The sequence below is a fragment of the Miniopterus schreibersii genome, assembly GCF_964146895.1.
Source record: "Miniopterus schreibersii genome assembly, chromosome: 15".
Classification (NCBI taxonomy): Eukaryota; Metazoa; Chordata; class Mammalia; order Chiroptera; family Miniopteridae; genus Miniopterus; species Miniopterus schreibersii.
This window is the reverse complement of record NC_138115.1, coordinates 29,330,586-29,345,533: the sequence shown is the minus strand read 5'-3', so window position 1 is coordinate 29,345,533 and position 14,948 is coordinate 29,330,586. Positions and strand designations below refer to the sequence as shown.

The 14,948-nt window shown below is 48.1% G+C and overlaps 1 protein-coding gene across 1 annotated transcript in view; it reads left to right on the top strand.

Moving 5' to 3' along the window:
* EPHB1 (EPH receptor B1) overlaps positions 1-14,186 on the top strand; it is a 391,986-nt gene extending 377,800 nt beyond the window's left edge. The window contains exons 13-16 of the mRNA XM_081159666.1: positions 714-863; positions 7,074-7,267; positions 9,269-9,424; positions 12,753-14,186. Of these exons, the coding sequence (XP_081015792.1) occupies positions 714-863; positions 7,074-7,267; positions 9,269-9,424; positions 12,753-12,861 (609 nt within the window). The 3' untranslated portion in view covers positions 12,862-14,186. The remainder of the gene's footprint in view (positions 1-713; positions 864-7,073; positions 7,268-9,268; positions 9,425-12,752) is intronic.
* The last annotated feature ends 762 nt before the right edge of the window (positions 14,187-14,948 follow it).

The window sequence follows — 14,948 nt, the reverse complement described above, 5'->3', positions numbered from 1 at the left end:
GCCCAGCACAAAGCAGCGCTCATTGCCTCTCTGTGGACTCGGCAAATGAATGCATGGATGGGTATCATCCCTTCGGTAAACACAATAGGCCAAGGCATGGCAGACACTGGGGGCCAAGCAGGGAGCCAAATTGGGGCATTCAGGGTGGGATTGCAGGGCAAGAAGGAGGAGACGTAAACCTAAGAGCTGCCCTTTAGCAAAGTGTATCTGCAGCCTCTGGGTGCAGACATCCACGGTGGGGCAGGGAGGACCCAGGCATCTACGGAGACCTCAGCCCAGGGCCGTCACAAGCTGCACAGTGAGGAACACCTCCCCGCTTTTTTGTTTGTTTTGCTATGCCCTGACCCAAATTTTGTGGCTCGTGTAGCCAGTCCCAGGTTGTATGGAATTTCACACAGTAGGGCGTTTGTGATGGTTACACTTTCTCCTCCCACCTGACAGTGACATTAGAATCAGTGTGTAGGAAATCAGGGGGCAGGCATCAGGATTGGTGCCCCAACATGTGGCATAAGACCCACACAGGCCACGCAGGTCTTTCTTGAGCAACTTCGGTGCAGTAATGGAGGCCTGCCTGCACGCCACCGACTCTCCTGGCTGTCGTCATTCAGGACACAGGGGAGCAGGGGGTGGAAAGACGTGTGTGCCGAGTTATTTTCATCTGTCTTCAACTAGAAACCGAATGGTTCGACTGACCCGGCTTCTCCTTCTTCCAGGGAGGCAAGATCCCCGTGAGATGGACGGCTCCGGAGGCCATCGCCTACCGCAAGTTCACATCTGCCAGCGACGTCTGGAGCTACGGGATTGTCATGTGGGAAGTCATGTCATTTGGAGAGAGACCCTACTGGGATATGTCCAACCAAGATGTGAGTGTCAGCAGCCCCTGATTGCCACAAACCCCCATCCAAGGGATCTCAAGCTCTCCTAACTGTTCTCAGCTCTGGGCCTCATAAAACAGGGACTTGAAGCTTTCAGAGGAAAAGATCCAGGGACCCCTTTTGCACCAATGTTTGAAACAATCAAAGAGCTCAGCAGGTAGAGGTGACAGTCCCAATTACCCCAAACCCTGTAAAGGTGCGCAGGTCAACCTAGGAGACAGTGGGTTGGTTCTCAACGGCTGTGGACCATGAATAGACCAGGCCCAAAGTGAAGCAGGAGATTCTCCCGTGCCTCAGAGCACCCAGCCTGTGTGTTCTCCTCTCACCGTGCGGGACGGAGGGGAAGCAGCGCTGGTCTGAGGGCGCCGGGGCCTGCTTTGCCTCTGGGACCCCCACCTCTCCTCTTTAAAGAGAGGAATTGTAAAGGGCCCCCTTCCCCTGAGAATCCATTCTTCTAGGAACCCCCGTCATCTATCAGTGAAGGAAGAGCTGAGCAAGTTTCCCAAAGCTGGTCAGATTCAGACAGGCCCCGGGAGCGGGACCCTGTCTGAGTGAAGGTCATCAACGCCCCTCCAGGCTGCCCTAAAGCGACAAGGAAGGAAGGAAAGAGAAGGGCCATCTGAGATGCCTCAAGTAGAGGCACTGGGGGTGGTCCCGATGGGACTCTGTGCTCCATCATTTACTGAAAGGTTGGAAACCTTTTGAGGATGACTCACTTTGATAAATCTCCAATCACAAGTCCTACCTGGATTTCCACACTGTCTTAGACCCTGGACTCTTGCCCAGGACCTGCTCCTTTGTATTTTGAATACATATGCTTCCCTTAGAAGTGAGGGGGTTACTGTTTGCAAAGCCTGCACCCCTCTTTCCTGCTTGCCCTCCTGATCACCTGGCAGGTGGGGTAAGGGGGCGGGGGAGTTATTATCTTCCTCAACTTACGGGCAAAAAAAGGCAGGGCTGTTCTCAATTCTGATCGCCAGATGGGGCAGCCAGCCCCACCGTGAGCACCTCCGTGCCTGGGGGGGCTCTGAGGCACTGGTAAAGGAGGTGTCTGCCCTCAGCCAGCCCTCTACCCAGCCAGAGGTTCAGACCATGGCAGTTGCTCAGAAGACTGAGAAAAGTGGCGATCCGGGAGCCCAGAAAACATTTTCCAATGAGACAAAAGGAGAGCTGGGTGCTGCTATGACCGTGCTCCCCACTCCCAGGGGTCGAGGGGCTCAGCCCAGAGCGGGTGAGCTGGCTGCATCCTAACCCGGTCCCAGTGCCAGCCATTGCGGGAGTGGTTCTCCATTATCTCTGATTCTCCATGCTTCACCTCTGCTCCGCGAGCATGGCGAATCTGCAAGCATTGGAATTAACGCCGAGGCTGCTTCGTGAAATCAGCTGCACCCCAATTTTGCCCGTAACATCAGTTAGATGAATAATAAATGTTAGTCAGAGAAAGCAAACCCATTTTGTCCTGCCCAGAGACTTTAATCCGATTAAGAACAATTCCGCACACACAGAATGGATTATGAAACCGTCTGACAGGCGAGATTCGACATTCAAGATATTCTCAGCAAATGCCTCCACCTATGCTGAAAGCAAATGGAATTTCTGATATTATACTTCCAGAATTTCCAAATCATTTATTCAACAAAGACTCCTTGTATGCTAATTGTGACAAAGTATTCTGCTTGTGGCTCTATACATGGGGGGGTGGCACATACATAGGGTCATGGGGACATTTGGGTGGGGGACGGCTTCCCAAATATTTCACGCTTGCACTGGGCCTCAAAGGGAACAAGAACATCTGCAAAGTAACAATTTATTCTAATTTTATTGCATTTCTCTGAATAAAGCCCCTAAGCATTGTCCCAAGTACCATTCTGCTCTCTGCAGAAGGTGGGAGGTGACTTTGGCCCATTCAGAAAACATCTTAGGACCTGGCTTGCGAGAGCCAGGAGGGGCTCCCAGCAGCTGGGCTGAAGCCGCACTCATCAGAAACCACTGAGGTGGTGGCGGTAACAGATTTTACAGATGACAATTGAAGGGCTTTAAGAAAGAGAATTGCAGAGGCAAGTCGGAGTGCTGGTAATTGGGCTTCCGGAGCCCAGGAAGGTCTTTGAACGTGTACAGAGTTTGTCAGCCGGAGAGGGAACTTGGAAGTTCTGCTGCTTGGATCTGATTGACAGAGATAATGAGAGCGGCAGTGTCTGCGGAGAGGAGCTGCTGTTTTATTGAAACATCAGAGCTTAACTTAACCCCCTGTGCCCTGGTTCTTCCACTGCTCTGAGCTCCTCCACTTCACTCTCCAGGTACCGCCCACTGCCCAGCTCGCTAATGGGAAACGCATGTTTGGGGGCAGTCTGGAGCCTCCACTGAGGATGCCAGGGCAAAGGGAAGGGCTCTGCTCTTGCAGAGGAGCGCCAGTCACTTCATCAGGTGCCCAAGGCACCTGGGGTCACACCACATGCTCCCGTTCCCACCCTACCCCCACACCTGCCATCTCTGGGTACGGGGGAACAAAAAAGCAGCCCCTCTCCCCACCCCATCCCTACCCCTTTAGGCCCCAGGGCACTGGCTTACACTGACCTTCAAGATGATGCAAACAGTTGCTGCAGACCATTAAAAATGAGCCAGCAGCCTGCTCAGGTGACAGTTGCCCAGACTGGTTCTCTCACGGGCCACACCTTCACTCTTACCTACTCTTTAGAAATGCTCTTGATCTCATTCTAATCCAGTTTTTCAGCATCCATTCATCTCACCTGTTATGGACTGAGGAAAGGAGCCCAGACTCACCCTGACTTTCAGTGTTGCTCAGTAGAGCACTCTATGTCTCCAATCTTGGGCCACACTTTCCACACAATTCAAACGTGGTCACTGGTATGTAGAGCCATCCAGTGACCAGATTGAAGGTGTTTCTCCATGTCCCCTCCCTGTTTTCCACACCTGCTAGTGAGGGAGCCGTGACAGAGAATGATCCCAAAGCCTCATTAGAGGACTGGGATTATTTTTCTAAGTACTGATGTTTTAATTTGATTATAAGCTATATGCACTCAGAAAATTTGGAAAACACCCAGATCCTTAGAAAGAGGGTCCAAATTCTCCAAAGGTGTAGCACTTCATTGAAAGATTTGAGTAGACAAATGTCATCCACACATGAATTAATGACCTAGGCAGTTTTTCTCTGGGGGGAAGGGTAAAGGCTTTTTTTCTCACCATAAGTACAAGAAACATCAATGTTCCCAGAAACATAACAATGAAACTATCTAGAAGAAATGGAACAAAGTCACACTTTGTAAAAATGAGCATGAAAGGGGGTTCACATGCCGTCTTTCTGGGCCTCCCAATGACCAGCAGCAGAACAGTGACCCTCTTTGCAGAGATGACATCTACTGGACTAGACATGGCAGAGAGAATGGCCTCCACGTGACACAGGGAGTCTTTCTACTGCTCACGTGTGCGGCGCTCAGTATACATCACCTCACTGGGTCATCTACTCTTTGTGATAACCCCACCTGTGCAGTTTCAGGAGGCCATGTGACTCTCCCAGATGTCTGGTGCTAATAAGAAATAGAATAAGGATTTGAACCCAGGCCTCCAAGGTCTGTGCCCCTAATCACAGTGCCCTCCGGCCACCAACACAACACGTGCATCTGCTCTCCCTGAGGACCTGCAATGGCTCTTGGATGTCCTCTTAAAAAGAAAGTCAGCACAACAGGAAATATAAAAACAAACACGAGGACAGTCTTCCAAAAACTCCAGTGAGGTAGCCTGCAGAGGAGACAAGGAATAAACAGCTAAGTTGCATTCAGTCTGACGCTCACAGGCAGGAGAGTCAGTGCCTGCATGGGGTCCCCGGTCTCTCGATGCTCCGCCGGGAGTGCTTGGCCAGCTGCTCACACCATGGAGCTGTGTCCCTGCTCAAGGGTCCTGACTCCAGTGCTCCTTCCTCTTTAGGAGAGTAATCTTGTCAGTGGGGAAAATTAGGATTTGGGGCTCTGGCATCAAATAATTTGGGCAGAGATGCCAGCAGTTTAAGGGAATATGAGCTGCCCTGAATTGGAAGATTTTGGGGGCCCCTAAGCCCTGTAAGAAGTTAAATTTGGACACTAGCTTCTCCCCCTCCCCCACTGGCCCTATCTAGCTTGTCCTTAGACAACCCAGAAAAAGCTTGTGGGGCCATTCAATGGGTAATCCCACTGTCTCCACAGGGTGTAGGCACTCTGTGGCAGTGTCCCTTAATCTGGCTGCCTGGAAGGAGCTGGAAAAGGGTGCTGGTTCGTGAGCCAAGTTAATGGGAATGCTGCCCAGCAGCTCATCCTTATGGACCACATGGTTTAGCCCAATCCCCCCGTTTCCTGCTATGAGGACCTCAGGCAGCTCCCAGGCTGAGATTATAATGGCAGCCCCACAGAGGCCTGGGAAAAGTGGTACTTCGAACTAAAAATCAGACACCCCTGGGATTCGTTCGCAGCCCTATCCTTTACGAGCTGTGTACCCTCAAGCAAGTTACTTCACCGCTTCTGCCTCGAGGGGAAAATGGGGCTAAAATACCCTCCTAAGAGGATAGCAGGTAATCCCGTTGACAACAGTTCCGCAAAGAGGAAAATTTGTTGGTGGTGCAACATATTATTCAAAAGTGAATGTTTCCATTAAAAAAAAAGTAAATGTTTTGAGTCACTGATTTTTATAGAGTGACAATATCGGTATGGCTTGTATGCTTGTTTGTTTTCCTGCCACACTGAATAGAAGGAATAATACAGCTTGATTATGTCTAATGACTCAGGTTATCATATTATCTCATGCCCCATCTCGTTTTGATACACTATGTATAGAATTTGTAAAAGTATAAACTGATTGACAATATTCACTTGCTGACCAATTCACAAATAAAAGAAAAAAACCCACAAGCGTAATCAGTCGAAATGAATCTCACATTTTTTAAAGTATAGGTAAAAATACCTGCACCCCAAATTATTTCCTTTGTTGTTTAAGGTGCTTTAACTCTTTATTTTCATATAAAATCAATACATAATTATTACAGAAAATAAACTTACAAACAAGCAAAAAAAAAAAAAACCACATAAAATGCATTCACTTTGCTACCTGCCCAGAGGCAACCACCATTAACTCCATGGTATATATCTTTCCAAGGCCTTTTCTATGCGTGTGTATAATTACTGTTTTTTGTTTTGCTTTGATTTTTGTTTTTACACAAAAGCAAGACTATACCATACCTGCAGTTTTGCAGCCTGCTCTTTTGCCTAATATTACACTGTGAGTATATTTCCATTTCAATAGGTACAATTTTTGCAACATTACTTTAAGGCCTTGCGTTGAATTCTAGGCTTTCCATTGCATTATGAGTGTACCATAATAAATTTGTGTAGCACTGGATCATTTACAGTTGTTTTTTTTCTATTACAAAAAGCACAGAGCAGGCATAATTGATTTAAATGAATTGGAAATTAAGAAGTAAAGGGTAAAAAACAGACAAAAGCACTTGATGATCCTAAAATCTTTACAAAATTATGCCCTGGAGTCTGCAAAATTACCAGAACCTGATTATCACCTTGTTATTTTGACCATTTTCATTGTACTGAACCAATTTGTTTAACCAAAGGATCTTCAACCCAATTCTTACTGCTACCTCTTGAAAATTAAAGCAAACGACGCCTAGGAAGCATCGGAAAGTCCCTGGCATGGAGTAGGTGCTGGCTCCAAGTGCTGATTCCTTCCCTCCATTTCTCTTTCCTTAGCAGTGAAAGGAAGAGGCTACCACAGGCTTTGGTGGGTGTCCATTGTAAAGAGTTGCTTTCCTAGGTTTCCCCTGTGCCATTGTTTCATCTGCCCTGGTGCCCCCAGCTGCCGGTAAGGCAGAATTGGATCAACGTCCTCTTAAATAAGAGAGGAGAAGCTCAAGCCATTCCCCAGCTCTTTCTCCCATAGACAGTTACAGAGGCCTGGTGCGCATCTGGCCCAGCACTGGTGCTGCGGATACAAAGCAACAATAAGATGTGGTCCCAGCTCTCCAGGAGTCCGCAGTCTAAGGAGAAAAGCGAAGCACATGTAACATCCTTTATGGTGGGACATACATGAGCACAGAATGAGGGGACCTGGGTCAGGGAGGCTCCGTCCTTGGGGGTTAATTTGTGAATGTATGGCTGGTGGCTTGTCACTGAATCGCACCCGTTCCCGTGTATGTCACTGCAGGTCATCAATGCCATTGAGCAGGACTACCGGCTGCCCCCACCCATGGACTGCCCAGCTGCTCTACACCAGCTCATGCTGGACTGTTGGCAGAAGGACCGTAACAGCCGGCCCCGCTTTGCTGAGATAGTCAATACCCTGGACAAGATGATCCGGAACCCAGCAAGTCTCAAGACTGTGGCAACCATCACCGCCGTGTGAGTCTGGTGGCTCCTGGGTATGGGTGGTCTCATAGTCAGGGGCAAGGCCAATAGCAAGACTGCTAGCCTTTTGGTTTATTGAGAGAGAGGGTAAGGTGACTGAGCTTATCCACTAATGGAACAAGTTCCAAGACTCTTCTCTTCCTTTTTCTCTTGGCTCTCTCTAAAATATTCCCTGCCTCCAGCATGGATTGTAGACAGATGTTAAGAAACCTGTCTGGGTCTACCCCTCTTATTGACCTCACATGAGCTGGGCTTTGGGCTCTCTAATAGTTGTGCGTATCTGATCTGATTGGTATGAGACCCCGGTTTTGGGAGATCCTGTTTCCAGAAGGCACCCTTTCTGTTAATCACACCAGTCTGCTAGGCAGGTGGAGCTGCAGACTTGGAACCTTGACCAACCTATTAGCAGGTAACGGCCCTGATTGCTGGGGGACAAAGAAATACAAAGAAATTAGATCTGTTATGAGCAAATGAACAGAACAATTGCCAACTACTTTCAGCAACTGTCAGTAGTACATTTGCAGTGTTAACTCGTTTATTATTCATCCTTTTAACCAAAGTTTATTGGGTGCATATGTGCTAAGCACTGTGCCCATTGATGACACTATAGAATGAACAAGGTAGACATGGTTCCTGCCCTCATGGAGCCTTGAATCATTTAGGAATAGCAAACATTAATCAGATGATCACCCCAAAATAGTCACTGTGGCAGGGAGGTGTGTGATGTTTGCAGAGCACACACCATTCTCTGTTTAATGGAGGCATCCCTGATGAGAGCCGAAGAGAGAGAGTGCGTTGATGGAATGAAAGGAAGACAAGAGTAGAGGGGCAAGGGCTCCAGGTGAAGGGCACAGCACGTGCAGAGGCCTGGGGGTGGAAAGGACAGGGCCAGTGTGTTGGGAGTGCAGTTTGTGAGGGGACTGGGTGCTGGCTGAGGCTGGTGAGGTGGACAAGGGCCAGACACTCAGATCCTTTAGGCCCTGCTAAGAATCCTGGGCTCGATTTTCAGAACAATGAGCACCCATCAAAGGGTTTGACATGAGTCAGGGTTGGATGAGGTTTGTTGCTATGATCCTATCTGCATTGTAAAAGAGCATTAGGCAACAGTGTGGAACTTAGGTTGAGGGGAACAAGTGCACATGAGGAAACAGGTAGGAGAACATTGCAGTAATTGTGATAGGGAAGGTAGGGCCCTAAAGCAGGCCCGTGGTGTGGGAAGAAGTGGGAGAGTCTGAGCGATTTTGAAGGTTAAATCTTTATGGCTTGGTGAAGGATTGGGCATGGGTGCTGAGGGTAAGGGAGATGTCAAGATGGCACCCTGGTTTTGGGATTGGGTACCTGGGTATCTGCTTTGAAAATGTGCCTGAGAAGATCAGTGGTGGGCCACTCTGTTCTGCTTATTTCAATTAGCTGAGGATGGAACCAGAAAAATAAAATGTTACCAAAAGATGTGGGAAGGTTGCAGTGAACTGTGTATATATATATATATATATATACACATATATATATTTTTTAAATTTATCTTTATTGTTGAAAGTATTACAGGTGTCCCATTTTCCCCCCCAGTTGACCCCCTCCACCTCGCTCCCACCCCTTTCCCAGGCCTTCACCCCATCATTGTCTGTGTCCATGGGTTATGCATATATGCATATAACTTCTTTGGCTAATCTATGTAGTTTTAAAAGCTCTTAGATTTCAGTTTACAAGGGAGTAGTGAGCCTTCCCTTCCCTTTAGACCACATGCTGGTCAGCCGCATGCTGGGCTGACTGACTTGTGACAGTGCCCAGAGGCAAAGGGACTGGCCACCTGGCCCCGGGAAGCCATGCCAACTGCCACCTCGGGATTCTGTAAGGAAGGAAGGGTCAGCACAAGGCTCCACTGCCACAGTCATCCCGTCAAAGATGTGGCCCTCCATGGAGTCTGCCGTTGCCCAGAGCATGGCTCTCTCCACACCCCGCTACAGCTGTGGGGTCACCTGCTCCTCTGTCTTGCAGGCCTTCCCAGCCCCTGCTAGACCGCTCCATCCCAGACTTCACGGCCTTTACCACCGTGGATGACTGGCTCAGTGCCATCAAAATGGTTCAGTACAGGGACAGCTTCCTCACCGCCGGCTTCACCTCCCTCCAGCTGGTCACCCAGATGACATCAGAGTAAGTGATGAGGATCGTCTCTGTCCAGCCTGAGGGTGGGGGTCAAGACTCCCTCCCTGCCACTGCCCATGGTGCCAGCCCTGATTTCCGGTCTCGGCCCCAGATCTCTGTCTCTGTATGGAACCAGGCCTGGTGGGGGAGCGCCTTGGAACGAAGGGGGGGAGGCTGAGGATGGGGTGGGGAGGCTGAGATCGTTCTGGGCCCCAAATGAGAGTCGCTCAGTCATAGCCATATGTCATTTGCCTAATCACCGAGAGTCGCTCCTCCATTTAAGTTTTTAAACTCAGCCCATCAAAGGGAGCATCCAGATGGAAAGAACACAGCCAGCCAGCACTTTAAACAAAGTAGCAGCCAGAGGTAGGGCACTGACTCAGCAACAATTTCAGATGAGGGGGAGCTTGTGTTCGTGCCTACATAGCACTCGTAAATAAATATACATTTCCACCCCCTACAAATCATTTACCACTCTGCAGCCCCTACAGGACTCTGGAGGAATACAAAAACTAAAATTATTCAAATAAAATGAGAACCAGAAAGGGTCCTAAAGATCCCTGTAGTCCATCATTTCCCCAAGAATGTTCTGAGTAGCACCTATTCTGGGAAATGTTAATAGGTTCTCCTTGGAAAAAAGGTCCCCCGGTCAAATAAATTTGGGAAATACTGTGCACTTTATCACTCTCTTGGCGATTCACGACGCACATTAGCATTGTAAAGGCCATGAGAAACCCTGAAATAAAGAAACCCGTTTAAAATTATTAAATACAGTGGAGCCATATTTTTGAGATGCAGGGTTTGTGGAACTGTAGTTTGAGGAATATTTATCTAGTTCCACCCTTTCATTCAGCCGATTCAGAAGTGGGTGAAGTTGGTTCCTGAAGACTGGGGCTCATGAGCGGCAGAGCAGGCTCAAGCCTGCCTTCCCGGCAGCCAGCGCCGTGTTCTCCCAGCCCACCCCAGGGCCGCCGCGGCGCCCATACTTTGCTGCACTTCGGGATCACCGGGGAATCTTTAGAAGTATTGATGCCTGATTCCCACACCTGATATTCTGATTTAATTGGTGTGTGGTGAGGCCTGGGCATCAGGATTTTTAAAACTGCCCAGGTGATTCTATAATGCAGCCAAGTTTGGGAACCACTGAACTAAAATTGGTCTAACGTCTAAAGCTGGTCAAATTCTCAATACACACACGCACACCCCAGAGGGGACCTCACTGGCTGCCCAAGCTAAAACGCGTACCGATAGCACCGTTTGGGGGCCTGTAACACACACTTTCCATGGTAGAGGATCAGTCAGTCCACAAGCAGCTGACACACACTTATTGATCACCTGTTTATGTCAGACACAGGGGTAGGTGTGGGGCGTCCCTCCTGGGGTGGGCCACTTGCTGAGTCCCGGGGGAGGGAGTAGTCATTCACCCCCAGCAACTGAGCCCCAAAGGGATGGCTTCTGGGCAGTCGGCCTCAGTCCCTGACTTCTGCTTTGCAGTCCATCTTCCTAGAGTCCAGCTCCACCTCTCTGAGGATCATTGTCGCCAGAAGTGATGACACCTGCACTTCCTCCAGGGAGACAACTTGAATGTGCATCTAGTAAACTTCACTAAACTCCAGACTTCATTTTTTTAAACCTGGGTTTATTTCCTGGAGAGACCTAAAAAAGATGGTCCCTGACATTATGAATTATTGTCAGACATCAAAAATAAAAAGGAAGCACTGACGAGTGGAAAACCTGCTTCCCATCTCACAGAGTTCATGTGGATGGCTTAGATGACTGCGGGCCTGGGTGCAGGGACAGAAGTGGGTGCCCATGAAGACGAGGCTACTCCTGCTTCCCCACTGTGGCCTGGCTGAGCATGGGGGCCATCATCACCTGATCTCCCACAGACAGGAATCAAGGGGAATAATTCCCTGAGTCCAAGAATAACCACATGAAAAAGAATAAAGGAAAGTGAAACCAAAAATTAAGGAATTTAGCTCAAAGTAAAAAATGTCTACACATTATTGCAGCAATTTAGTTTATTTCTTGAGAAATAAAAGGTGGAAAAAGAACACCAGCAACTAAATAAAATAGATTGCAGGGCAATTTATGAATTTAAAATTCAAGGATGCCTCTCAAAAATGTTTGCTAAAAAGACATGGTCAGTTTAATCAGCCTGTGGGGAGTTGACTGCCGCTGGAAGGAGGGGGATCAGGAAAGCGATAGCATTGTGGATGGAGGACCAGCACAGGGTCCTTCTTGGGGTCCTGGTGCACAGTGTACAAAGTGATCTGCTGTGTTGGAGACCCAGAGTTTTGGGGAGTGTACAGTTAGGACCTTAGAAGAGTTTGAGAGCAGCCCTGCAGGGTGGCTGAGAGCCACCCTGTATTTGAACCCTAGCTCCCCCATTGCTTTCCCACTGTGTGATCTAGAGCATGTTACTTCATTTCTCTGAGCCCTATTTGCCTTATCTGTAAATATGCAGAGAATAATAGTGCCCATCTCATTGGTTTATGGTGAGAAGTAGATGGAATAGCACATGCAAAGCACTTGGCCTGTTGCCTGTCTCCTTGCCTACAGGATGCACATGAGAAATGATTGCTGTTAAATTATTACCATTGAATTTGAATGGCTTGTCAATTTTTACAAAATGCTTCTATAAGTATAAATGAGATAGTATATGGCACATAAAAAGTACTCAAGCAGTGTCATATATTATTATTTTTATTGGCTAAGGAAAGAAGCCTGGGTATCCCCAAAGTCAAATATAAGCCATGAACTCATTCATATTAAGACTCACAGCTCACAGATGAATCTAAACTAACCCCCCTATCCTAAACATAGTCCTTGGATTCCTGCTTGGGCAGATATTTGAAAGTTATTTTGAGATCACCCTCCTTGAAAATTCATGATATTAAAATTCAAACAGAGGCCAAAAATGGAAACTCAGGAGAAAAACATCAGAAAACCAAGCAAGCCCCACATCTTTTCAAACTTAGCAGGTGATCACTAATATAGGCAGAAAGCCACTGAAGCCCCATCCAGTATGTGCTTGGAGTATTAGAAAAAAAAGGCAGAGGAAAGTTCTAGTTCACCTAGGGTCATGCACACAATGAAGGGGCTGGTGTGGAACCTTCCAAGATTGTCTAAGTTGGAGGGGACATTGGAGACAAGGGCTACTGCATGGAGAAAGTGAGGTTGGGCAAGGAAATATCTAGGTAGGCATTTGCCAAAGACTCTTAAACTTGGGATCCTTGGATTTTAAACGCTTTTATTTGCCTTCCGTGATGACTTTTGATCTGAAAAGTTGCCTTCACACTAAAGTGCCTTCTTTTGTGTGCTTTTTCCCTCCTAGAGATCTCCTGAGAATAGGGGTCACCTTGGCAGGTCATCAGAAGAAGATCCTGAACAGCATTCATTCTATGAGGGTCCAGATGAGTCAGTCCCCAACGGCAATGGCATGAGAGCTCTCATTTTCTGGGGGAAGGAGAGGAAGGATAGGACCAGACTCAAGGGGGAAGCAGAGGTTGAACACTGTGGAATGTTCTGGATGGACTGGCTTCTCCGCTGAGGAACGGGTCACATCCGTGAAGAATAAACTGGGCCTGTTCCTCATAGTCAACCTTCACTTCTCAGTGACAGAAGCATGTTTAAGATGCCGTGGGAAACCAAATAGATAATAATAAAAACACGCACACGTGATGTTCAACGGCAGTGAAGACACAGCAGTAGGCCCCGGGGTTTCGAGAGTACGCGCAGCTCCCCCTCGGTGGGCTGGGGCCATCTGCCCACAGGAAGGAAGGGAAGGAGGTGGAGGGAAGGAACCGAGCAGCGTTCCATTTTCTTCCTCGCCAGTGACATTCTTTCCTTTTCTCCTTTGTGCTCCTCCCCGAGAGCCCTCTCCCTTCTCCCACATCCATCTCCCTTGGCTCACGACTCGTGTAGGGAAGTTTCTTCAGACAAACCCCAGCTCCTGAGTCTCCAGATGTCGTTCTGTCAGTTGCCAAAGGACTTCGCTGACCACTGCATGGGGGATCCGACCAATTCAATTTAATGTCTTCATATTGAAGAAGAGATGTACCTTCAATTGAAAACCTTGTTTTTCTTTTGTTTGCATTTTCTGCAAAAAGGAAAAAGAAACCACAAATTGGAAAAAAGAAAAAAAAAAAAAGAAAATCCTGTTTCCGTGTGTGCGTGAGCACACATCTGTACGTCTGCGTTAGAGATGACTGTGCTTGTTCGTGACAGATGCAAACAAGGGAGACCTGGGAAGTGTTGGCCCTGGAAGTGGGAAGGGGCCGGGACGTGCTGGTTTGGTTTTCTGGTTGGCCCAGTCGGCCTGTTGGCTCAATGGGGAGAGAGGGTAGGAAGAAAAATAAAATGAGATGGGGGAAAACTCTCAAGAGCTCGCAAATTCAGACAGGAAACAGGTGAGTGGTTTGAATTGGAGGCAGTGTGGGCCATTCTAGGATGATCCTGACTGATGAATTGTTCCTGGTAACATGTGAAGAGAAGGAGAAGGAAAGCGTTTCTGGAGAATGTTCTTCCACGTCCTGGAAGCTGCAATTCAAGAGGTGGCGAGGGAGGATTGTTCTTACCATACCCGTGGACTGGCTTAAGCCGTGTGGCATCCGAGGAACGTTTCCAGTGTGTCTGTGTCTCTCTGCATTCCTTCGTGTACCTCATTGTTCGACTCACTTTTGTAAATTCCGCCTAACATTTAAATATTTTTAATTTCTCCTTTTACCTTAATCTCCTTGCTAATTTTATCTGTCTAATTAAAATGAGCAGAAGCATGTCTGGGTTTACATAGAATGGTGTCGGAGTGTGTGTTCCTGGACCCCGCTGGGTCTGTGTCCAAGTCACGGGAGAACCCTTAGCAAATGTCCTTCTTCCCCCTAACGTGAGGGAGGGTACGCATCGGGCCCTGTGACGCCTGAGAAGCAGAATATATCAGAATCACTCTCACTGATGCGACCCCAAAGGAAGAACCAAATAAATATGGGGCTCTGGAGTCTCAAATGTGCAGCTTTAAGGAGTCACTGGCAAATAATCATAAGCAATCACCGATAATATGTGATCAGCCCTGATTTCAGTTCACACAACTGCATTTGAGAAAGTTCACATCTAGGCCAATTTAGTAAGAGCCACTAAAGACTATCGTGGTGTGTCTGGGTACATGCAGCTTACTTGTGGTTTGTCTGTGTACATGAATTTGGAGAGAGGGTTGTGAGGCAGTAAGAGGAGCTACGCTTCTCACGTAGCTTATTTCATACGTACTTAAGGTGAGACGAGCCTTTTCCTCCAGTCCTAGGTAACCTTGTACTTGGGGAGGTCCTTACCTTCAGAAGCCCCTTCAAAGGGGCTCACAGCTCCGAAGCAGGGGAGCCCCTTCTTAAAGCACCACCCTTGTGCTTAACCCCAGGGGACAGGAGGAAAAGGTCCAAACTGCCTCAGCAGGTTCACATATGGTTGCCAGGGACCCCAGTCCAGCCACATATTGGGTAGAAGAGACAATTTTCCCTAACTAATAGCTTGCCAATTCCATGCA